Source organism: Indicator indicator, chromosome 25 (genome assembly GCF_027791375.1).
Source record: "Indicator indicator isolate 239-I01 chromosome 25, UM_Iind_1.1, whole genome shotgun sequence".
NCBI classification, from domain to species: domain Eukaryota; kingdom Metazoa; phylum Chordata; class Aves; order Piciformes; family Indicatoridae; genus Indicator; species Indicator indicator.
In genome coordinates this window covers 3,573,225-3,596,885 of record NC_072034.1, presented here as the reverse complement: position 1 = coordinate 3,596,885, position 23,661 = coordinate 3,573,225, and the positions used below count along the sequence as shown (strand labels likewise).

General features: G+C 55.2%; 2 protein-coding genes across 2 annotated transcripts; one reads left to right on the top strand and one right to left on the bottom strand.

The window, feature by feature from the left end:
- Positions 1 to 5,048: 5,048 nt before the first annotated feature.
- On the bottom strand, positions 5,049 to 15,932 carry PARM1 (prostate androgen-regulated mucin-like protein 1). The gene is made up of 4 exons (XM_054392427.1): positions 15,848 to 15,932; positions 6,665 to 7,348; positions 5,866 to 5,944; positions 5,049 to 5,133 (listed from the first exon to the last, which is right to left on the bottom strand). Exons 1-4 carry the CDS (start codon positions 15,894 to 15,896, stop codon positions 5,049 to 5,051), a joined length of 897 nt encoding a protein of 298 aa, XP_054248402.1. The 5' UTR covers positions 15,897 to 15,932.
- Positions 15,933 to 19,271: 3,339 nt separating this feature from the next.
- BTC (betacellulin) lies at positions 19,272 to 23,285 on the top strand. The gene is made up of 6 exons (XM_054392399.1): positions 19,272 to 19,350; positions 22,001 to 22,096; positions 22,374 to 22,491; positions 22,605 to 22,751; positions 23,000 to 23,107; positions 23,206 to 23,285. Exons 1-5 carry the CDS (start codon positions 19,272 to 19,274, stop codon positions 23,103 to 23,105), a joined length of 546 nt encoding a protein of 181 aa, XP_054248374.1. The 3' UTR covers positions 23,106 to 23,107; positions 23,206 to 23,285.
- Positions 23,286 to 23,661: the final 376 nt, after the last annotated feature.

The window sequence follows — 23,661 nt, the reverse complement described above, 5'->3', positions numbered from 1 at the left end:
ATAAGTTTGATGACTCTGTGTTTCATGGCTTGCTGGCAGAAAGCAGGTAAGCATGGTCTGAGGTCCAAGAACATAATTTATGGGGGAAATGGGGGTGCTGTATATTGAACCTGCTCTGTAGCCTTCTCTTCCTGTGGGTTCCTCACCAGCTGGCTGCACACCCAGGGCTGGGTGTGTGAGTGCCATGGTGGAGCTGTTGGGGTGCTGAGGTGGTAGCCCAGAGCTGGTGGATGCTCCTCTGGTGGCAGTGGCTGTGAAACTCAACCCAAAGCTCAGGGAGTGGTTTTGAGCTGCACCCCCAGGAGCGGTTGGAGAAGGCAGGGAGAGCTCTGCTGCTGGCCCTCACCTCCTGGGTAGGAGAAAAGCCTGCTGTGAGGCTGTTCAGGCTCCTCCTTGCTTGAGCACGTTTCAAAAGCCCTGTCCCACAGCAGAATCACAGAATGGTAAGGGTTGGAAGGGACCCCTGGAGACAGCAAGTCCAAGCCCCTTGCCAGAGCAGGATCACCTAGAGCAGCTTGCACAGGAATGCATCTAGGTGGGTTTTGAAAGTCTGCAGAGAAGGAGACTCGAGGGGCTGAGGCTGATGTTTTGCCCATGCCTGGCTGCAGAGACACCATCTGGGTTTTTTCTGTCCAACTGGAAGGAACGTAGTTGGGGAGAGGCTCCTCACATCCTGCTATTTATAACTCGGAGGGCTAGCAGAGCATCTGTCTCTGCAGCTCCAGGCAGGGCTGCCTTGGCTCAGGGCTGTGCCAGGACCTCCATGCTGATGGTGAGTTCCTTCTCTTTTCTCCTGGATGGTCCCAGTTGGAGTTGGAGGGAAGTTTGTACCTGAGACTTGTCACTTTACAAGGTCATGAGATAGTTGCTCTCTGACACCTGAACTGATTCCTGAATCTTTCACAAGGAGTTGGCCCTGGTCTGGGTGACAGAAGCTGGAAGAGAGCCTCAGAGGGACCTCGTGGTCCTACCCTTCCCACTTTCCCCCTCTTGCTCATCTCCTACAGCTTTTGAGGACAGGAACCCCTTGCAGTTGATGGAGTTGCCAGTCCAGGTCCCTGTGATACAGGTGAGTGGAAGAACTCTGGGGGCTCTATGAAAAAAAAACAACCCTTCCTAAACCTGTGGAATAATGGATCATCTGAAGCCCAGTGAGCAATGGCTGGGCCTTCAACACCTGTTTTTCTGGTTGTACTTGCAGGTAGCTTTGTTGGCAAAATAAAGTAATAATTTAAACACTTGGAGCTCCTGGCTCATTGTGGCAAAAGTCACAGTGGCCTTCGGGTGCAGTGGAGGTGGCAGGACGGTGGGTGGGCTCCAGCATGCCCTTAGGAGGTTGCTCACTCAAGGGTGAAGTCCCACCAGAGGCTAGTTGCTGTTGGTTGTGCCCTTTGACCCAGGCAGAGCTGCTGTTTGCTTGCCAAAGCTCAAACCTTCACCCTGCCCTGGGTGTGCTGGGGTGATGGAGGGCAGAAGACTTCCCCGTTTGGGTCTTAGCCTGTCTCGGGTGCCTGAGGCTGCTCTTGGCTGATAAGTAAAAGAAAGGACTAAAAATCAAAACAAAAAAAAAAAAAAAAGATCTCTCTGTAGCTTCCAGGAAGATAAACTGGATAGGCTGGAGGTCAATGGTTTTATTGGAGGTAGTTGGGAGCCACAAGAGAGGGATGGAGATAGCTTCCTTATTGCTTGAGAAATAACCTTTGAATAGGAGGTGGCACCTGAAGATGATAACAATCCAGCAGTGGGTGCCTAAACAGGCTATGGAAACAGAGCTGGTAAGGTTTGGCCCTCACACTGCAAACTGCCTGTTGGGTTTTTGGTGGGGAAATCACCAGTGGGAGGCTGGAGCTGCAGGAACATGTGGTGCAAAGCCAAGGTGATGGCTTCAGCTCTGGGCTGAGCTGCTGGGTGCTTAAGGCTTGCTCCATTACTTCCACCAAGAGGCTGAGAATATGCCACTTAGAAAGATGTTGATGAGCTCTTAGCATAGTGACAAGTGAGCAAAACAAAAACACAACTAGGGAGGCAGGCGGGAGCCTGGAAATGGTGATGGAAGCAGCTTCCCAGCTCTCTGGTGGGGCCGAGGCAGGAGACCTGGAGAGGAGTCATCTGCTGTGCTGGTGCCAGACTCTTGCTGCCCGAAAGGCCGTGGAAGGGGATGTTCTGCACTCAGCTATGTCAACTATTTTCTCTATATAAATAAAATCTCTTCAAGATGAAATGGAGCCAAAGCAGGGGGGGAGGTGGGAAGCCTTTGGGAAAAATGGGGGAGTTGCTATTTTTGTAAATAAACCAAGCTGGTGGTAGAGAGTTTTCCTGTCACAGTAGTGTGGGAGGACAGAAATCCCTGGGTTCCTGAAAACTGGAGGGTCTGAGGTGGGAAGATGAGAGAGGTGCTTGCAGCCGTCACCTTCAACACAGGCATCCTGCCTTTGAGAGCATCATCCCCCACCACAGAATCCTGGAATCCAAGAAATAATTGGGTGGGAAAGGACCCTCAAAGGTCATCTGGTCCCACCCTGCCCTTCAGTCAGCAGGGACATAGGCTAGATCAGGTTGCTCAGGGCCTCATCAAGCTTGACCTTGAATGTCTCCAGGGATGGGGCCTCCAGCACATCTCTGTGCAACCTGTTCACAAAGAGCTTTTTCCACTTGGCAGCTGCAGCTGTTGTTTTTCAGGCTGTCCTGTGCCTGGGCCCCGGCTGGCACAGGGTCCTGGAGCTCACCGTGCTGCTGTACACACCGTGCACGGCTCAGGGTGGATGTGTGAGGAATAAATGAAGTACAAAGTGTGGTGTGGACACCCTGCAAAGCCCGTTGGTGTGCTCCCAGCATCAGCTTCCTCTACCCCCTGTCAGAGCTGCCTGCACAGCTTCCTCCAACAGACCCCCATCATCTGGTACTCTGAAAGTCCCTAAATCCAGGAGGTAGCTGAATTGGACTGCATGCTTCTGGGCAGACAGGCTGGGATGGAGCTCAGTGGAGACCTGGAGATCCTCTGGGCTTTACATAGTCCTACCATAAATCTCACCCCTACATACTCCCAGCCCAAACAGTTCCCTGTAGCTGAAAGTGCAGCACCTGCTCATAGAATCCTTTTGGATGGAGAAGACCTTTAAGATCATCAAATCCAAGCATTGCCACCCAAAAGCTGTTGGATTCTCCGTTCCTACCCCACTCTAACTCAGAGAGGGTGCAGAACAGCTTGGTCTCCACAACTTAGTTCTACCAAACTCCACACTGAGGTCTCACTTGAGCCAGGTGAGACTTGAGCCAGGCTTCAGCCACCCACCCAACACGAATCTAATAAAGGAGGTGAAAGGCCAGGCCACCAAATAAACTACAAAAGACCAGGATGGAAGAAGAAAAAGCAGAATGATTGCATTTCCCTTTGGGAAGTGGAGCTGGGGGAGATGTCCTCCTTCCTCCTGACCTTTTCAGGTGCTGTTATGGTGCCAGCTGCATTTATTACACTCACTTGATGAAAATTAGGAGATGATGCATCTGTTGGAGGAAGCAATCATGCAAACTCCCTGAGCTTTGATGTTCCTCAAGATGCTTCGTTCAGCAGCCAAGGCAAAAGGCAGAGCCTGTTCCCCAGCAGATTAACCTGAAGCAATCCAACGCCTGTGTTTCAGGTCAGATGGCAGCTCCAGCCTCTCCTGCCTCATCTCTTTGCATCCCATAGGGAATGGTGGTTGCTCCTTGGTTGCCCCCCCCACCCCAAACCTATAGCCACAAATGCCCTGCTTGCTTCAGGGCTTCAGCAAGGAGTTGTCCCAGAGGACACCCTGCTGAGCCTCCCCACACAAGAAAGCAGTCTGTAATTAAGAGCAGGGACAGCAAATGCTGCAAACTAGAGAATCATTGAACTGTTTGAGTTGGAAAAGCCCTCTAAGATCATCAGGTCCAACCATCAACCCAACACCACCATGGCCATTAAACCATGCCCCCAAGTGCCATGGCCACACGTTTCTTGAACCCCTCCAGGGATGGTGCCTGCACCACCTCCCTGGACAGCCTGTTCCATTGCCTGATTCTCTGATCCCTACCTGCACAGGGGTGCTTCCTCCAGTCATGTCACCATCTTGCTGGGGGGCTGCAGGAAGCAGCCAATCTACAACCTCCAGGGTGACAGTGACCAGTTCTGGGGGCTTACTGGGATGCCCCAAACCCTTCAAGCACAACTTAGTGCTGATTTATTTATCAGGGCCATGCAGGCTGAGGCTTTGCTTTTCACTCACAGTGTGGTTAACTGGAGGCAGAAGTGGTCAAGCAAGGGAATGTGGAGGAGGAGGCTGAGGAGGGACCTTCTGGCTCTCTACAGCTCCATGCGGGAGGTTGGAGCCAGGCTGGAGTCAGTCTCTTTTCCCAAGGAACAAGAAATATGGCAAGAGGAAATAGCTTCAAGTTGCACCAGGAGAGGTTTAGGTTGGATATTAAGAAAATTTTCCTCACCAAAATGGTTGTTAAGCCTTGGCCCAGGTTGCCCAGGGCAGTGGTGGTGTCCCCACCCCTGGAGGGACTTTAAAGCCATGTAGATATGGTGCTAAAGGACATGGCTTAGTGGTGACCTGGCAGTGTTAGGCTTACAGTTTGAGTCCATCTTAAGGGTTTTTTCCAACCTAAGCAAGTCTGTGAGACAGGAGACCCCTGTCCACTGCTGCCTCTGGCTCAGCAACCCCCATGTGTCCCCTGCACGCCCCCCAAGCCATGGAGCAGCAGCCTTTCAAAGGGTGCCATGCTGCTGGCTGTCCTTCCATCCTCTCCCTTTACCTCCCCTGTGGAATTTGGCTTCCCTTGCCTACAAACCAAGCAGCCAACATGTCCTGGGAACCACTTTCCTACGCAAAGGCCAAAATTCAAGTTTATTGTGGGTGCCACACTCCCACCCACCCTCCAGTTGCCTGGCATCTGCTGGACCCACCATGATCCAGCCCTCAGCAGTGGCTCAGTGCCCGGCCATCTCCTCACCAGTGGATGCTCTGCTGCAGAAGCACTTATAAATTAAGGATTTGATGATTTTTTTTTTTTTGTCATTGTCCCTGCTAGGAGTCATCATAAAGAGGGTTGTTGTAGTTGCCCCAGGAGCCATAGTCGTGGTCATCCAGAAGCCTGCCGTAGGAGGAGTGCCTGCCAGGGGAAAGCAAACCAGGCAGTGTCACCAGTTGGGACTGGTTTGTGAGGTATTCTACTCTAGGGTGACCAAAAAAAAAAAAACAACAACAAAAAACCAAGCATGCAAGTCCTCACTAAGTCAAGCTTTGGGATATTTTAGCAGGAATGTGGTGGGTTGGAAATTTCCCCCCCGAATATTATCCTTCTTTTCCTTTTTACACCCAATTTATTTACATTCTACCACTCTCTGTTCAAGATCTGTGGAAAATTTTAAAGGTACAGCCTAAAACTACCACAAGGCAGTACCAGGACACAAAATAAGCCCAGGGAGGATTTTGCCCCCAGTGAACCAGACTAGGACATCCTGGGGAATTAAAAAGACCTTTGCTGGTCTCAGCTGGCAGCAAAGCCTCATTCCAGCTGCTTCAGTGCTGCTGTTTATTGTCTAAGCTCTGGTGAGCCCCCGTGGCAGCAGCTTGCCCTGGGGATAATTACTGGTTATGACTGTGCTGAGCAGCATCTCCAGCAGCTGAGGGAGGCTCCTCTAAACGTGGGGAAGAAAAGCAGCAACCAGGTTTGTCCATACAGACGTGGTGGGAAATGCAGCCCAGCTGCCCAGCACTCTGCTGGCCTTGGGGACAGCATCTCCCCAGGGCTTTGCCCTTGAGGAATACCTAAGAGGGGCTTTGACCTCGGGGTGGGGGTCCACGGCTCGAACATCCCACAAGGATCCCAAAACAGCCTCACCTGATCTTGAGGTATGCTGCTGCTCCAAAAACCAGCACCACCACCACGATGACTGTCACGGTAATGGCCACGATGCTCCCTGGGGAGGGTCCATCAGAAAGGGCAGTGCTCAGCTCCCAGCCCCATAGCACCCACCCCACACCCCAGCTGCTCCCAACACACCTTTGCTAGTCACCTCTGGTGGAGGGGAACTCTCCCTCACTGCTTCCCAAAGCTCCTGTGAAGGATACTGGACACCCCTCTAATTTCACAGGGCAGGTGGCTTTGGGACAAGACAGAGCTGGGCTTTGCCTGTTGGCCATGGGCTCACACCTTGATGCTCCTCCCAGCACCAGGCAGTGTTTAGTGGTGAGCTAAGGCTAGAAGATGCTCCAGAACCTTCCATTTCCTGACCTTATGAAGCACTTTGAGCTTGCAGAGGACAAGTGAGAGCTAATATCAGCTTAGTGAGGTCTCCAGGAGGGAGAACCAAACCCTACATCTTCCTAACCCAGGCTGCACCCACTGGCCAGGTGCTTGTCTCTTTTCATCCTGAAGTGCTTCAATTCACACTTGTGGCTGAGGTTTTCATTCACATCTCCAAGCAACTGAGGTTTGGTATCTACAGCTCCTTGTCTCCACTGGTGGAGCAGGTGCCATAGGCATCTCCTCAAGGAGAGCTCAGCTTTTGCTGAATGGTGCTCTCAGGGGTTGACCATTTCTTCCTTTCCAGTTTGGGGGGGAGGAGGGTGTCTGCCCCTCTTATCTAAGCACCTTGAGGTTGACATTATGCATGCACAGGGGGAGTGGTGGTGCTCACCTGTGCTCAAGGCCCGTGGGACCTCTTCCATGATGACTCCAGTGGACAGGGTGGGTTTGCTGTTGGCTGTGGCTTCAGCTGCAGTGGGGCTCATCACAGTCACTGGGGGGGACTTTGGCTCCGTGGCCAGGCTTGAAGCCATGGCCATTGTCCCCACAGGAGGGACATCCTTGGTCAGTGCTGGTGTCTGGGTGGTGCTGGGGTTCAGGAGGACAGGTGTTGGGGACAAGAATGTCCCAGGGGATGAGTAGAGGTCAGTGGTGGGCAGGGAGGAGGAGGGTGATGCAGGTACACCTGGGAGGCTGGAAGCTGCCCCGAGCTGTGTTGTGCCCCTTGTCAGGCTGGCAGTATTTGCTGTCCAAAGCTCTGGGCTTGTCTCCAAGGTTGATGGCACCAAGTTGGGGTTGGAGGCTACAGATGGGCTGTCTGCTGTGCTGATGGAGCTCACAGGGGCAGGAGTGGGGGACAGTGCAGCTGTGGTGGTGGCATTGTGGTCATCTCCCTTCACTGGCCCAGAGGACATCCCATCTTCAGCAGGCTCAGTGGGCATGGGCAGCGAGGGCTGGCCAGGAACTGGTGTGGAGACAGCAGCATCCTTGAAGACTGGCACCTCTAGGATCCCCTCAGAGGAGAAGGGAGGGCTGGTGGGGCCAAGTGGTGATGCTGTGGAGTCATCACCCAGCCCTGGGAGTGAGACAAAGAAGTATTAACCACAGGGAGATCCTTGGGGCAGCCTGGGCTTTGGGTGAACACTGAAGGGATTGGGAATGAAGCTAGAAGGAAGCTTGTAGTTTGCACATGCTGAGAGCCACCTAAAACCCAAAGAGCTGGGGAGTCTCTGCATAGCTAGGGGTGAGCTTTAAACCAGACCAGTTGCCCCAGCATGTGTCAGCACCATTTTCCCCTAAGACTGAGATCCCCCAAGCAGCTCCTCCATCTTCCCAGCATCTCCTCCCAGCAGAGCAGTGAGCTCCTCCCCAGCAGCAGCCACCCTGCAGCTGGCAGTGACAGCACAAAACACTTCTTTCTCCTCTCCCCCCATTTCCTTGTGCATTCATTCATTTGTCTCCATTCCTTAGCATCAAGATGAGTCATTTTTTCCTCTGTCCCCACCAGCAGACTCCTGGGGCTTTTTTACACCCCCACACCCACCCCTTTTCTACTCTACAGGGCTAAACTCAGCACTGGACCAGCACTAGAAGCTCCACCAGCATGGCCGAGCTAAGAAGATTGTGCCAACATCAGGTGACATCAGAAGGGGTTTTCATTCCTGGGTATTCTCTTGTTTACATTCCCAGAGCATCCCAAATCCAGCACTGGGAAGAGCCGAGGATTTGCTCTGGTGCCAACAAGCCCAAATGAACTAATTAGGAGTTTGAAGGATAGAAGACACTGAAGGGTTGAGTTTTGTGAGAACCCTGAAGCCAAACAGGGTCTAGAGACAGAAGTTTGCATCTTGTATAAGCGAAAAACAGCAGCACAGACAACTCTCCTTTTGTGAGCAGGAGCTTGCAGATCATTCATGGCTGAGCATTGCTGGTGGGCACAGAAGGGTCTCCTCCCCATCAGCAAGCTACTCCCCAAGGAGATGCTGCCAACCACCACAGCCAAATCTGCTGTGTCCCCCCACCAAGTCAAACTGAAAAGCCATCCATGTAGGTGACACCCATGGACCCAGCCTGCACCAGAGGGGTTGCAGATGGGATGGAGATGCTGCTGGCCCACCATGCAACTTCTACTGCACACAGAGCTGCACCAAGAAACAGTGGTGTGTGGGAAGGACTCAGGTTTGGGAGCAGGGGCTGTGCAACGTGGGGTTCCTCACTGCTAAGCACCCAGGAGAGCATCCCAGGGCACAGTCAGCATCTCGTGCTGCAGGAGAGAGGGAAACACTTGGAGAGCAGAGATGGCAGGCTGCAGCCCCAGTGAGCAGGGACTAAGCCATGGGTTTGGGTGTTTGCAGCCAGCAGTGCAAACAGAAGGCTGCAGGAGGCTCATACAGCTTCACTCAACCTGCACACCTCCTGTGGAGGAGGACAGCAGAAGGGACCTCTCAGCCAAGGGCCTCCAGCTCTCTGCAGCACTGGGTGTGTAGCACACCTCTCAGGAAGGCATCTTCTGCCTAGAAACCTCAAACATACCCTTGGCCAAGGATTTAAAGCCAGCTCTAGGGCATGGCTTCTGTTAGAGCCCATGGCAGGTGGGAGCACAAGTCCCTGGCATACTTAACCCCATTGGGTTTGTTTTTTTTCCTGGCAATCATAGAACTGTTGTGGTTGGAAGAGACCATCAAGTCTAACCAAGACACTCCTGTGATGGACTCTGCTTCCCAAGCAGAAAGGTCTGGGAGCTGGGATAGAAGCCATAGGTGCTCTTCTCCCAGGGACAGGCACTTGGGAGATGCCTCTGAGCTTTCACCTTCCTCAGGCTCTGGTTCTGCTGAGGCACAAGGCTGGTAGACCTTAGGACAAGGAAGAGGAGAAGGATGACAAGCTGGAGTCTGGTTACCAAACAAGCCACCTGGCTCAGCTCCCAGCCCAACCACAGCAGCAGGACAGCACCCAGGCATCCCACCCCCTCCTCCCCAGCCTTCCAAAGCACCCCAGGCTCCTGCAAAATTCCTGCTGTCACCAAGGCACTCTGATGTCTCCTGAGCCCTCAGGATCTGCTTGAACTTCAGAGGCAAACCAATGGGGACCTCAGAAAGTGGCAGTGCTGCTGGCCAGGATGAGTCAGGGAGTTTCTGATAAGATCCAAGGGGTATAAATTCAGAGGGTGAGCCAAAGCTGGCTGCAGGAACAATGCCTGGACTTTGGCTGAGCACTCCCAGCCAAGCAGGTCACAAGTCACAGGGACATCTCCCAGGAGAGCAAGCATGGCTGAAGGCAGCACACTGCTCAGCTCAGCCCTTCCTGCCCTCATCTCCTGCTCCTGATGGCCATTGCCAGCCAGGTTTTGGCTTCCAGTTTGCTCGTGCTGCACTAACCTCTGCCTTTGCCAGCCCTCTTGTTCCCCCAAGCCATCACCTCCATCAGGTTATCTGGGACCCAGCAACTGCCCTGGAGTCCAGCTCTCACCCACATCACCCCTCATGGGCCTTTGCACTGCCAGAAAAGCCCAGCTGGGATCCCAAAGGCAATGCAGGCTGCTTCTCAGCTGGGGCAGGGAAAAGGGACAGAAAGGAGTTGGCTGAGGAAGCCCTTGGCTGAAGGACCCTCATGTTCTCATGGCACTGTACCCAGCTCATGGGCAGCCTGAAGAGCACCCAGCTTGTCTGCAAAGCCAGTCCTCTACCAACACACCTGAAAAGGAACAGAAAAGCCAAGGTGGGGGTTCCCTTGTTTCCCCAACACCTGGTCTGTGGGAGCTGCAGGTGTGAGCTGGGCCAGAGCAGAGCATGGAGGCAAGGGACAAAACCACCACTATGAAACTTCTTTAGGGCCAGATGACTTCAAAGGCTAAAACCCCCTCAAGCAGAGGTTTTCAAAGGGCCTGAAGGACATTCCCTGTCAAAGGATGCCAAGCATAGCTCAGCCCAGAGGCATTTGCTCATCTAATGCACTTAAGGCAGTTGACCACCCCGCTGGAATCTGGCTCAGGGGACTGCCAGGACAAGGTAACTGCCTCAGAAAGCAGCACTGTCACACTTCACAGCCCCACGTGAGCTTTGAGAGGTCCTTTTGCCTTCCCTAGGAGCATGGCAAAGAGCCAAGAGGAGGAAAACCTAAATCCCTATGACCCAAATATCTTGTTCTTGGGGACCATTGACCCTACTGACCTGCCAGCCCAAGGAATGAACCATCCACCTGCTGGATTATCTCACTCTCTTCTCTGCCTGCTCTCCTGGCTTCTGTAAGCCACACAAAAGTGGAGGTCTCAGCCTTGCAGAAGCTGGAAGCTTCCTGTGCTGTGCTTGGGAAGCAGCTGCCTGAGCTGGGCTGGCAGCCTCTTCAGCAGTGACTCTCTCAGGCACTCCAGAAGCAATCACAGCAAGCTTTGAAATTGTGCTGCCAGCTGAAAAGCAGCATTTAAAAAAAAAAAAAAAAGACAAGAGAACATCTCCAGCCCCAGTGAATGACATCAGATGGAGCAGCTATGCCACAGCAAACAAACATCCACTGATAAGGCAGAGATGGAGCTTTTAACAAGCTTCTCTTCGTGACTCATCACATCTGATGTAACTACCAGAAGGTCCACATGACCTCATCAACACAACACATGCCTGCTCAAAGTCTGAATTAACCAAGGCACCCATGACCCCAGCTGCAGTGGGGGATGCTCCTCTGGCAGCCTAAGTCCCAGAGACAATGAGTTTCTGCAGTATTAATGTGATTTCTTCTCCCTCCCAGCAGCTTCTCCTGCCTGCACTCACTCAAGGAATCTGCCCATCCTTTCTGATCAAGATTTATAAGACCAGAAGAAGAAGCCACTGCACCTAACAGGTCTTTTTGGCACCGACAGCACTGGGATGCCCAAGAGCTGTGAGGTTGGGCACCACTTTCCAGGCTATCTCAACAGCTTCTTCTGGGACAGGAACCACCAAAAGCATAGGACCAAGACCATAGTGAAGCAAAAGTCCACAGTAACCTCACTGGATACCCACCAGACCTATCCAGAGCAGGCAAAGAAGGCTGATGGCACAGCCTCATCCCCTGCTTAAGACAAGAGGAGACATGAATGTTTAGGGTCAACACAAGAAACAACCAGAAGAAACATCAGAACATCACCACAGACAAAAGAAGACCAAGTTAGAGACAACCCACTCACAACACAGGTCCAAAAGTCCTCCACTGTACACCCACCACACCTGAGCTTGATAGAGCTCTTGGTCTTGGCCCAGGGGGCACATGGGTCCCTCGTGAGGCATGTTGGGGTGACCAGAGGCTGTTAGCACAGCTGGGGACTCAGATATAGAAGCTGGTGGCTGGAGCTGTGTCCTCTCTGTGTAGCACTGTTAAGGGGGTGGGAAAACCACCACGGATGATTGGTTGTAGGTGGTGGTACTGGTGAGGGAAAACATCTACACTAGGGTGAGTTCTCTTTTAGCTTCATTTAGAGGAGCAGCTGGAGCCTCAAGTCTAAGATAAGCTGGTGTGGCTCACTCTGGGTGACGTGTTTGGTGGTGCACAACCTTCCCTGAGCCTCTGCAGGTCCTACATTCTGCTGCTTCTCCCCAAGTCATGATGACAGAGCAGCCCTGACCCCTGTGGCCCTGCAGCACGTGGTGGTTTCTGACCAGGTTGAGTGAGGCAGAGCAATAAAACAATTCCTCTTTAAACACAGGCCAAGAGCTTCCTCTGTGTGACCTCACTGGCTCAGGTTTGGTTTCTGTGGCTGGGGATTCCCATCCCTTGTGCTGGGTTTCTGCAGGTGCCTTCCCCCCTTGCTCATGCTCAGGTGTTACTTTCATTGAAGGAACAGCAATTCCTCCTCAGCTGCAGGACTCTTACCATCTGGCTGTAAATGGCAAAAGGTCTCCTCGTGGTGGCTAAAACTAAACAAAGCTGTGTTTGGCTTTGGGTTCAACTTGTCCTTCAAGCTCTGGGGCTTGCCTCACCTCCTGTGTCACCATGTGATTTGGTCTTTGGTGGTGATCATTTTCCTCCTCTCTTGTTAGAGAGGCCCATCTGCAGTCAACAAGGGTCTGACTAAGCTCTGGACTGATCTGGGAGAAGGAACAGGAGGATGCAAACACCTTGAATTTGTGTTTCTGTTCTTCTAGGCCACTGTTGCAGAGCTCTGCCTTCTTATTTCTAAGAAATAAGGGTCATAGGAATGTCTGGGAGCAGCTCTGCAGGATCTAAGTTCTGTCTCAGACCCAGCAAACTTTCCATGCTATGCCAGAGGTAGCACCCATCTGGGTTTGCACCATGAAATGGCAACTCTTGGACCTCTCCAGCTGCTGTTGAGCTTCAATTAATAAACCAGGGTCAGCATGGTGGCTCTCTAGGTCTCTAGCAAATCTCCAGCATTGCAGGTGTGTGTTGGTGACCTATAACACTAGCAGGAGCAGCCCTGGGTGATGTGCTGCTTCCTTGGTGCCTGCTCAGATCCTGCTGCATCACCTCTCAACACCAGGTCATGTTGGTGGTGATATAAAACCAGATGCAGGAGGAAGAAGAACCCAAGTGGGACAGCCAAGAAGCATCAACATCACCAAGGTAAAAGACAAAGCTGCAGAAAGAAGTCAAGGCCACCAGGTCAGATGAATCTGTAGTTGCTCTGATTTAGTGGTGAGCTGAGCTGGCTTCCTGCATGATTAGTTTTCTTCTGCTGCATGGTCATTAAGTGGTTTGGATCTAATTGCTCCAAAGCATGAGATTTTCTGTAGCTAAGAGAAACAGCTACACAATGGAAAGCAGCATGATGTCTCCACATGTCCCACACCATCCAGAGGCCCCAGCCCTGGGGGAGGGAGGTGACAGCCTGCCAGCATACCCCAAGGAGGACAGAGGGCCCTGCCAGCCAGGGGTTCTCCAGGAACATGGAGGCTTTCCACCACCAATCTTGATCAGACACCTCTGGCTGCAGCCCAGTAGCCACAGGTTGCTTTGTCATTCAAGAGAAAAACCTCTGAGAACTCTCTTCACCTTTTCTGCTCCAATTTCATCGTGGCTTCAGGACCAAGGGCTTCATGAGTTGAATAATGAAGGAGCACAGTGCTGGGGAGGGGAAACATGATGTTCTCTTCACATGAAGGGCCACCCAGTCCTGCAGCTGCTGTGAAGGGTGGGATTGTTGGGCAACCCACGGCCCTTGCTGCCGACTTTGGACATTAGGGCAGATGGGTGCCTGAGGAGGACTTGGACCTGCCCCAGGCGAGGAAGGAACTGGTCACAAGGACTAGGTAGTGTGCAGCTCAGCCCAGGTGACAACCCAGCAGCTAACTAATTCTCCTGGCCAGCTGCTAATTGCTGCTTCCAGGAGCAGCTTTTGAGATGCATCACTTCCATCCCAGCCTTCTCCAGGAGGGGAAGCGACTGGGTTCAGCACAGGATTTTTTGAGCATCTTCTGGTACTAGAGGCTGAAGCTGTTGCTCACTGGACTGGCTAAGGGGATGAACAAATCCCCATCTCCCCTGTCCTTCAGCTCACATATGGTGGAGTGGAGTCAGGAGTACTCAGAGCTTCATCTCCTCCACGGCAGCTCAAAGCAGCTGATGGTGCCAGGCTCTGATACCCCACCCCCTCCCAAAGCAGCTTTTCTCCTCCCCAGAAGCATCTTGTAGAAGCACCCACAGCCTTTCAAGCAAAAACCTGCCACTTGCACGTCCTTTCAAACATCTCAGCTGCTGGCAGGGTGAATTGCTGAAGGATAAAGAGGGCTTGAGGGTGCACCAACCACTTGTATGGGGTTGGGCATGTCAGGAAAGCAGAGCAGGTTTGGATTTGCATCCAGAGAAGGAGTAATAACAGGATGAAAACTTCCTCATGCAAGATGCTCTTATTTAATTATGTGGCCAGGCAAAACCCAGCTGTATTTTCCTCCTGCCCAATGACGTCCTTGCTACCACTAAGTCCTGAAGAATGAGCTTGGAGCATGTTTAGGTCATGCCTTTTGCTTTCTCATGGCTTGATATATGTATTTTAAAGTATTATTTTTATGGGGACAGTAAGATTTGGGGCTTTGGGGGTGTTTGGGAGCAGTCCGAGAGGCACAGGACTGTACTCCAGGGAAATTTTTCCCTGCTCCTCTGCCAAGCCTCACTGGCCTTGGTGCTTCAGAGAGGGATGGTCGTGGGAACAGCCTTGGGTTTGACCTGAGTGCTGGGAAAAACCCGCCTCCCAACCCCCAAGTGGCTGTGGGCTGGCTCCCAGCAGAGGCTGGGCACTTTCAATTGGGTGGCCAGGCAGAAGATGGTGAAGGAGGCGAACTGCATTCCTGGCATCCTTGTGGAGCAAAATATAGATTCATCCCAGGGATGCAGTTGCCCAGGGATGTGTTTGATGCCCTCTCTCAGGAGACATTCAAGACCAGACTCAGTGTGGCCCTAGGCAAGCCTGCTCTCTAGTTGGAGGTGTTCCTGCTGACTGCAAGGGGGTTGGACAAGATGACCTTTGAGGGTCCCTTCCAACCTGATGCCATCTGTGAATCCCCATCCCTCCCAAATGCACTTGCTGGGAAAGTAGAGAACCAAGAGCTTATTGGCAAACTCCCCTTTGCAAGGAGAAGGATTTATCCCTCCCTCCCTCCCTCCCCTTGCAGCAGTGAGGTCACCTCAAAGGGGAAGATCTCCCACAAGGTGATGTTGTCCAGGGTGATGGACCCCATGCCGGCATAGCCTCCCCAGCTGCCGTTTAGGGAGATGGCTGGGGGTTGGGGGGCTTTTGCAGAGAGCTCCAAACCTGAGCCAGCCTGATGCCCTCAGTACCAGCGACTCAGTACCAGCTTTGCCCACCGTGTCCCTCCTTGCCCACGTCTCTGTCGCTCGGTTATGCAAGAGCATTTGTCATGGCCCTGAGCAGCCAGCTCCTGGTGGTGTTTATCAAAGCCCAGCTCGGAGCAAGGGAAAACCTGTCATTTGAAAGTGCTCCCTGTCACACCAGCTGGGCACTGACTGAGCAGGCTGCCCTGCCTGGCTTCAGTGATGTCACTTCTGGCGTTTCTGTCAAGGGGGGAGCTCGATATAGCTGAGGGAGGGGGGCAGATGGAGGGAAGATGCCTTTAGCTGGTCGAGGAAAGCTGCTGGGTGTGCAGGAACCTTTCTGGTCATGGCCAGGATGAGCGATAAAAGCTCCTTCAAAGCAGCGAAGATGCTGGGAAGGGGGCTGCGAGGCTTGAGGGGGAGATGCTGCTTGTCCCCTGAAGTTGTCCTCCTGCCTGCTGGCTTCAGAGACCCTGCTGGGGACCTCTCTGCGGGACAAGGGGTGAGGAAAAAGAAGGATGAAAGCCCTCTCATCCAGCCCTGTTGGTGAGGGGCAGGGCGGGGGGATGAGTGGGATCAGTGGGAACCAGTAGGAACCAGTAGAAGCCCTTCTTCGGGCATCTGGGATCCGGGAGCCGGGCTGTCCTTGGCAAGGTGGGGGGGGGGGGGGCTGCCTTCCTCCCTGTCCCCATCACATCGCTCCCAGCCCCGCAACGGGGGTCGCCGATAACCGGTAATTCCCCAGCCCTGCAGCGGAGGTCTCCGGTACCCCCCAGCCCGGTGCCCCGAGTCCGGTGCGGCGGCGGCGGGCACTTACCTGCCGGGAGGAGGAGGAGAGCGAGGAGGAGGCGGCAGCAGCAGCCCATGGTGCCGGCGGGGCTGGCAGCCGCGGCGGGAGGGACGGACAGACAGCCCGACAGCCCGGCCCCGCTGCCCGCCCGCCGCCGCCGCCCCGGTCCGGCCCCCGCCACCGCCCCCTGCTAGCTCCCGGCGCACAGCGGCACCTGCCGGTACCGGGCACCGGACGGGGCACCGGCTGCAGGGCATCAGCAGTGGGTATCAGGAACTGGACACAGGTCACTGAGCAGTCCATACTGGGACCGATTGGTGGCATCCAGCACTCTGCCTTGGGCGCCCAGGAACCAGCCCCAAGAGCGGCACATACGCAGTGAGGACCAGGCACAAGGAGCTCTTGTCCCAGCTGGTGGCATCGGGTGGGTTCTCAGGGTGCCCAGTGGCACTGTCGCTTGTCCACTCTCCCTCCTTGGGGTCATACTGAGTAGAATTTGGGATTTTAAAGATACATTTTTCTTTTTTTTTCCAGCGTGGAGAAGGGAAGGCTTCAGGGAGACTTTCTGGTGGCCTTTCAGGACTTAAAGGGGCTGGTTAGAAATCTGGGGACAGACCTTTGAAGAGTTCTTATTGTGACAGGACATGGGGTGATGGTTTGAAACTAAAGGAGGGAGATTCAGATTAGAGAGAAGGAAGAGATTTTTTACACTGAGGGTGGTGAGACCCTGGCCCAGGCTGCCCAGAGAGGTGGGAGCTGCCCCATCCCTGGAACCATTCCAGGTCAGGCTATCTGGGACTCTGAGCAACCTGCTCGTGCTGAAGATGTCCCTGCTGGGGGGTAGAACTAGATGACCTTTAATGATCCCTTCCAACCCAAACCATGCCATGATTCTATGAAATGCTGTGTGTGCACCTTGCCAGGGTGTCTCTCTGCCCTTGGAGGAACATGGAGCAGCTGGCTTCTCCTGACATGGCTGGATGGGGTTGCTTCCTCCAGTTCCCAGTGCCCAAGGGATCCAGCCAGAAGGCACCTATGACACAGCAGGAGGTACAAGTGGCATTTTTTCACCTCTTTCCTTCTGGAAATGATTTCAGGCTGAACTCATCTTCTCCAGGCTTCACATGCTTGCCACAGAGAAGTCCCCAAAAGCTGGGTCATGGCTGAGCTGTCTTTAACTGGAGTCTCTTCTGTCGCATTGTGTGGCCTTTTCTTGGGATGGATCCTGGCTCCAGGCCTAAAACAGCAGGACACGAAATCCAAGTCATCTGACTTGGATGGTGGCTGCCTTGTCATACATAGAACTGGGCAGCATCAGCATCTCAGGTCTCCTCGAAACCTTCTCCCCACTTGGGAGGAGGAAAAGTCATGTCCTTATTGCTGCAGAAGCTTGGTGCTGTGGGAACCATGGGATAATTTCCTTCCCACTGGGTTCCCATCCTATTTTTTGGACTTTCTTTTGAAGAAGGTGCTGTATGAGTCCATAGGCAGCAGGAGGTTGCCAAGGAGAGGGCAGGGATGGACGTGGCTGCTGCTCCTCACCGTGGAGCTGGGTGCAAAACCAGCACCTTGGGTGGGCTCCAGGATGCCAAGGGCTGTGGGAGGCTTTCAACACCTCTGCCGGGAACGTCCTTGGGCTCCAGCTGCCATCTGCTGGTCACCTCTGGCTGGTTTCCCCTGTTTGGCCATCTCTCCATGATCACAGCTGCCTGGTCTCATCAGCATCACCACCACCTCTGCTTAGCCACCTCTACCTGGTCTCATCAGCATGGTCACCTCCGAAGAGCTACCTCTGCCTGGTCTCATCACTATGGTCACCTCTACTTGGTCTCACCAGTATGGTCACCTCAGCAAGGCTACACCTGCCTGGTCTCATCAGTATGGTCACCTCTACTTGGTCTCAAGGCTCTGTCTTGGGACTGCAACTCTTTTAAAATCTCCTTGAAGTGCTTTTTCTCTCCATTTTTATCCAGGTATGAGGGGTGGCAAAGGGAGGTCATTTTCTTTTGGTGGGCAGAAGGACTTTTGCTGCCTGTCCCTGCCTTTGTCCACTCCACGGGGATGAAGCCAGCTCCTCTTGGGTGGCCCTGTGTCACATCCAGCTGCCAGTTCCCCTGCTCCTGCCCAAGTCCCCACTGCCCTCACCAGAGCTTTGCAATGTTTCTCCAATGGTTCAATACACTCTGTCGCCTTTGGGGGGGGAGGGGTGGGGAAGGGGGGAAGGTTGGGGCTGGGTTCTCCCACCCCACTAGCTGAAAAGCCAGGGTGGCCCCGAGCTGAGGGGCTGGTGGAACTGGTATGCTGGAGCTTGCAGCTGGGATTTTTGGCTGGCTGGGGCTACAGGAGATCACTCACCCCCTGGCCAGCAGCCAAATGGCATGGCTGGGTGGCTGCCAGCACTTGCATTAATAGCTGCCAGCTCGCCGTTTGAGGTCACCCGTTCTTTCCAGCCCTTCATTTCCCACCTCTTATTTCACGCCTGTAACGACACGGCGCAGGCAGCAGCGCCCCCAGCCCTCCCTGCCTGCCCTCCTCTTTGCTGGGCAAATCTCTCCTGCGCTTCTTGAGAGCCGGACACCACCAACTCATGGCACCACACCCCAGCTGAGCATCCGGAGGTCCCTTCCAACCCCTAACATCCTGTGATCCTGTGATCCCTAGATGGCAGGACAGAACTTGCCAGTATCCTGGGGGGACACCTTCACTTCCATGGGGTTCTCCTTCTCCTTGGGACATGGCTCAGGGGACTAGAATCATGCTCCCAAGACACACACACACACACACACACACACAAAACCCCAAACAAAACCAAACAAACAAAAAAACCAACCCAAAAACATTATCCCCAAGGCCAGGGTGCAGAAGGCTTGTGCCAAGGCACAGCCCCTTCCACATAATTTGTAGCTGCCGTCACTGCCTGCCGAGGGCTTTGGGATGGTTTTATTAGCGGCTCACTGTGAATAAATCTCCCTTCTCATAACACACCCTCCGGAGGTGAAGAGCTTTGGGGAGGTGAAGTTGGGCTCCAGCCCCACGCCGTCCAGCCTCGTGGGGAGGGGAACGCCCGGAGTCCCCCTTGGAATCTGGGATGGTGGGATGGGGGGGACCCCTCTTGCTCCCTGAATCCCCATGGATGCTGGGGAGAGGCAGCTGCTTGATGCCTCCTGCACTCGCTGCTCCGGGCAAGAGGAAACCTGAGGGGACAGTGACATGCTTGGGGTGTGGACATGGCTGGGGGAGGGGACACGCGTGGGGAGGGTCTCGATCGTTGGAGGTCCCAAGGGATGCTCCCGCCGGCGTAGGAGCCGGGCAGCTGGAGGAGGAGGAGGACGAGGACGAGGAGGAGGGCGGCGGTGCTGGCAGCGGCCGCCCCTGTCCCGCCGGGGCCCGCCCCGCCGCGCCGCAGCCGCCGGGCACCGGGCAGGCGGAGGCGGCGGCGGCGGCAGTGCGCATGGAGGCGGCGGCGGCCCCGGCCCCGGTCCCGAGTGGCGGTCCCGGTACCCTGCTGCTCTGCCTGGTCCTTGCCTCCGGTAAGCACCGGGCACCGGCTAGGTGCTCCTCTCTTCACTGTCCCGGTCCGGTGTGCCCTGCTCCTGCCTGGTGACACCCTCCGTCCCGGCCCTGTCTTCTCTCTGTCCCAGCTCGGGCTGGTCCTGCTGCTGACCCTGTCCGATTCGGCTGCTTCCCAGTTCCACGCTGGTGCTTCTCCACCTGCCTCCCGCTGCCGTTTCGGTGCTCCCCCGTGCCTGTCCTGGTGCTACCCTACCCCATTCCGCTGCTCCCCCAGTCCCATTCAGCTGCTTCTCCCTATCCCACTCCCCCTCACCTCAATCACATCCCACCCCACCCACCACGCTGCTCCCCCAGTCCCATTCCAGTGTTTCTCCAGTCCTGTCCCAGTGACTTCCCTGTGTCCCCTGAACAATCTCATCCCAGTCCTTCCCTCCTGTCCCACCTGGGATTTACTCAGCCCTGTCCCTGTGCTCCCCAGTGCTTCTCTGCACCCACATCTGTGGCCCCAGTTCCCATCCTGATACTCACCATCATCCCATCCCAGTGCTCACCCCATCTTGGTTGGGAATCTCTGAATCCCTTGGGGCCAGCATGGGGCTAAGGGGTGTTGAGTGGACCCAGAAGTGGAACTAGGATGTTTTTTCCACCTGTTGATGAGACACTGCTCGTGGATGCCTTGAACTTCTGATTTTTTCCATCCTTGGCAGCACCAGGGCTGGGGAATGTGGGGGTACCTGTTTGGGAAGTGCATGAATGTCCCATAGAGAGTCCCTATGTGCGTGAGAAACCTGCTCAGGGCTGGCAGGAGGTAACCCTGGGCAGGGCTGAACACCGTCTGGGTTTGGTGATACTCTCCTGGGTACAGAGTGCCAGCCCTGGGGTTTCGGGGGAGCTGTCGCCTGCACCAGAAGCAGTTTGGGCTTGGCCCTTTGGCAGGGCTGGTGACATCGCTCAGCAAAACCTGCCCAACCTGTGCTGGCAGGAGGAAATCAAAGGTGGCTGACCTGGTTTGGGACTGAAGTGTCCATCAGAGCAAGGCAAATGTCCTGGGTGGTTGCTCTCCTACAATTCAGGCTTTCCCAGGGGAGCGTGGAGGGTGTTATGGCAAAATAATCCTGTGTTTGGGATGCTGTCCTGGCTTATCTCCGGCTGCTCAGGGAGGGCTCAGCCACAGATAGCAGAGCTCTCCGTGCATCAAAGAGATGAAGTTGTTTGCACCCATGGCTCCTGGGCACTGAGAGATTGGTGTCGGGGGAGGCACCAACCCCCCAGACCTGGCAGTGCCACCAGGGTCCTTGCCAAGGGGCTGCCATCCTAGAGGATGCCAAAGGTCTGCATCTGGTTGCAATAAGGGTGGGGATCTCGTCTTGGTGGGGAGCTTTCCGTGCTGAGCTGTGAACTTGGTCACTGGGGTGAAGTCAGACTCCCGCCCTGCACTGCCATGTGCCCTGCCACACACAGCTGGTTCCTGGTGGGCAGCTGCTCCATGGCTCATCCCCTGGCTCTCCCCAGCATCTCACACCCTACTGGCTGGGCCAAACTCTGTGGTGGGCTCCACCTCCTCCCAGCCTGGCTCTTTCAGCAGGGGAGGGGATGCTCACTGGTGGGAAAGCCCTGCTGGAGGCTCCTCCCTGGTCTCGTTGCAGCTCTGTTTCCCAAAGCACTTCGCTAGCACAGTGGTGCCTATATATAGCCAGGAGGGACGTGTGTGCTGGGCACTCACTGCCATGGAACTGAGGGGACCCTGAAGGCTTGGCCAGGCAGCCCTCCTGCTGCTGCCAGGGTGCTAAAGGGCTGATTGGGAAAACGGGTACCGGGGGATGATGCTGCCCGGGCTCAGCTGCACAAATTCCTCCTTCTCAGGGAGGCCTTGGCACAGCTGAGCTGTAAAATCACCCACTGGAGTGGGAAACACTCCTCACCTCAGTGTCCCACCTTCACAGAAGCCACCCAGTGCCCTGCCCCATCAGGCAGGACCTGTCCCGGCTCCCCTGGGTGCCACCGCAGTGGGGTGAAGCAGTGGGGAGGGCTGGGCTGGCAGCAGGGCCGTGCTGAGTCAGTGCTGGTATGCCAGCGATCCGGTTACCGCCGCTGTGACGCGCCCGGGGCTGTGCCAGCTCCCGGCTTCATCCCATGGCTACAGCGAGTGTGGTCGCTCTGTTTCCAGCTTGGCTCATACTGGGCATCCCATAACCTGGTGCAGCAGTGAGCAATGTTGCAATGGAGAGTTAGCAGTTGCACACTGGAAGCAGCTGGGCTTTGGTGGGTGCTGAGCTGCAGTGCTGCCTGTTCTACACCCGGTGCGTTTTCTGGTTATCCCTAAAGGACAACACAGCAAGCAGGACCTCCCTGGTCCTCCCCAGGGAAAGGGGCTGCTGGCTGCCTTCAGGCAGAGCTGTGCCCCTCAAAACCCACCCCACTGCCTCCCAGGCTCCCGTGCTGGCGCGTTGGTGAGTGGAGGGGGTGGATGGGTTCCAGCTTTCCCTTCTCCTCCCGCCTGGGGAAAAGCTGATGCTGCCAGGGAAGGGAGGCCCTGGGCACAGCTGTGGAGCACTTTACTGGTCCCCTCCCTGCAGTGAGGGCTGGGAGACTGGCGGTGGTGGGGCGGTGGCGGTGGTGATGCTGGGATTGTGGCTGGGCTCTGAGCCACCTCTGCTGTGCTTTCAGGCCTGGCAGTTCTCAGCGGTGTGGGCGCCGATGCCAATGTCACCACAGGCCATGGCACAGAGGGTCTCGTCTGTGGCACAGCTGAGGGATGCACAGGTAAGGATGCTCCAGGGACCTGAGGGGGTTGGATGGGAGCTGGGTGCAGGGGAGAGGACCAGGGTGGGTGTCAGGCAGGGTGTTTTGTCTAGGATAGCCGCGTGGCATCCACCAAACTGGAAGTGGCCACAGCTGGAACTCCACAGCCAAGGACATACATGCTGGGGGCTCAGCTTAGACCTGCCATGGAGACCTACCAGCTCTGGGATTCTGCTGCCTCTGGCAGAACTGTAACTCCTCGAGGGGGGGGTGATTTCTTTGTCCTTGTCACCTCCAGGGAATGTGACACAGCTGAAGCGGCAGGGACACTTCTCCCGGTGCCCGGAGGAGTACAAGCACTACTGTGTCAAGGGGAGATGCCGCTTCCTTCTGGCTGAGGAGGCACCAGCTTGTGTGTAAGCCACCACCGGTGGGGACACGGCTGGGGATGCTGTGCCCATCTTCCCAGGAGGAAGGGGGGCATGGTGCCCATGGTGGTTTTTTGGACACTCCTTGTGCCATGGGGCAGATGTGAACAAGGCTACACGGGGGCTCGTTGTGAGAGGGTGGACATCTTCTACCTGCGAGGTGACCAGGGCCAGATCGTGATCATTTCCTTGATTGCTGCCATCGTCACCCTCATCATCCTCATCGTCTGTGCCTGCATCTGCAGCCAGTACGTGGAAAGGGGGAGACAGGGTGAGGGGTGGGAAGGGGCAGGGGGAGGGGAAGGAGTGAATCCTGCCCACCTCCACCAGCTTGGGGAAGGTCGAATTTGGGCTGACCTCCTTAGGTGGGACATGGCCTCTGAGGGTGCTGGGAGGTACATGGATCATCACTTCAGGGCTGGAGACCATCTAGAGCCTCTGCAGGGTGAATTCTGCTTTGTTTTGAGGGGGGTTTAATTATCACCCTATTCTCCAGCCACTGTCGGAAGCAGCGCAGGAAGAGAAAGGCACAAGAGATGGAGACATTAAACAAGAATTTGCCTTCCAAAAGCGAGGATGTGCTGGAGACTGGAATCGTGTGAAGGTGTGTGGGGCTGGGAGGGGACAGCAGATCCCTGGGTGATGGAGGCCCCCAGCTGGGGACAGCCACTGAGGCTACAGACCTCTCCCCTCTCTCCACAGGAGCTCCAGGTACCTGCAGGCGGGTCCCAGACAGTGGCTGGAGTGATGGACAAGGGCTGAATCATACCACAGCTTCAATAAAGGGGTGATGGGAAGGTGTCCACGTGTCACTGTGGTCCTTACGGACCCTCTTGTCACCATCTTGCACTGCTCCCCACACTTCCCCATGCTGCCCCCAGCACCACTGATGTTTTTCCCACCATTTTGCCTGCGTCCCACAGCCTTTTTCCCAGCCTCCACCACCACACCCCACAGCTCTGGCCAGGCCAACGGGGTAAGGAAAGATCCCCCTTCTCCAACACCAGTGCTGGTACCAGGGCGCTGCAGTGCCGCAGCGTGTCCGCCAGGCGGCGCCACTGTGCGGGGTAGATGCGGGGGTTTTAATTACCCGTGCGGCCGCCCGGGGGCGCCGCCGCCGCCGCGGGCCCAGCCGTGTCGGGCGGAGCTTGAGAACTG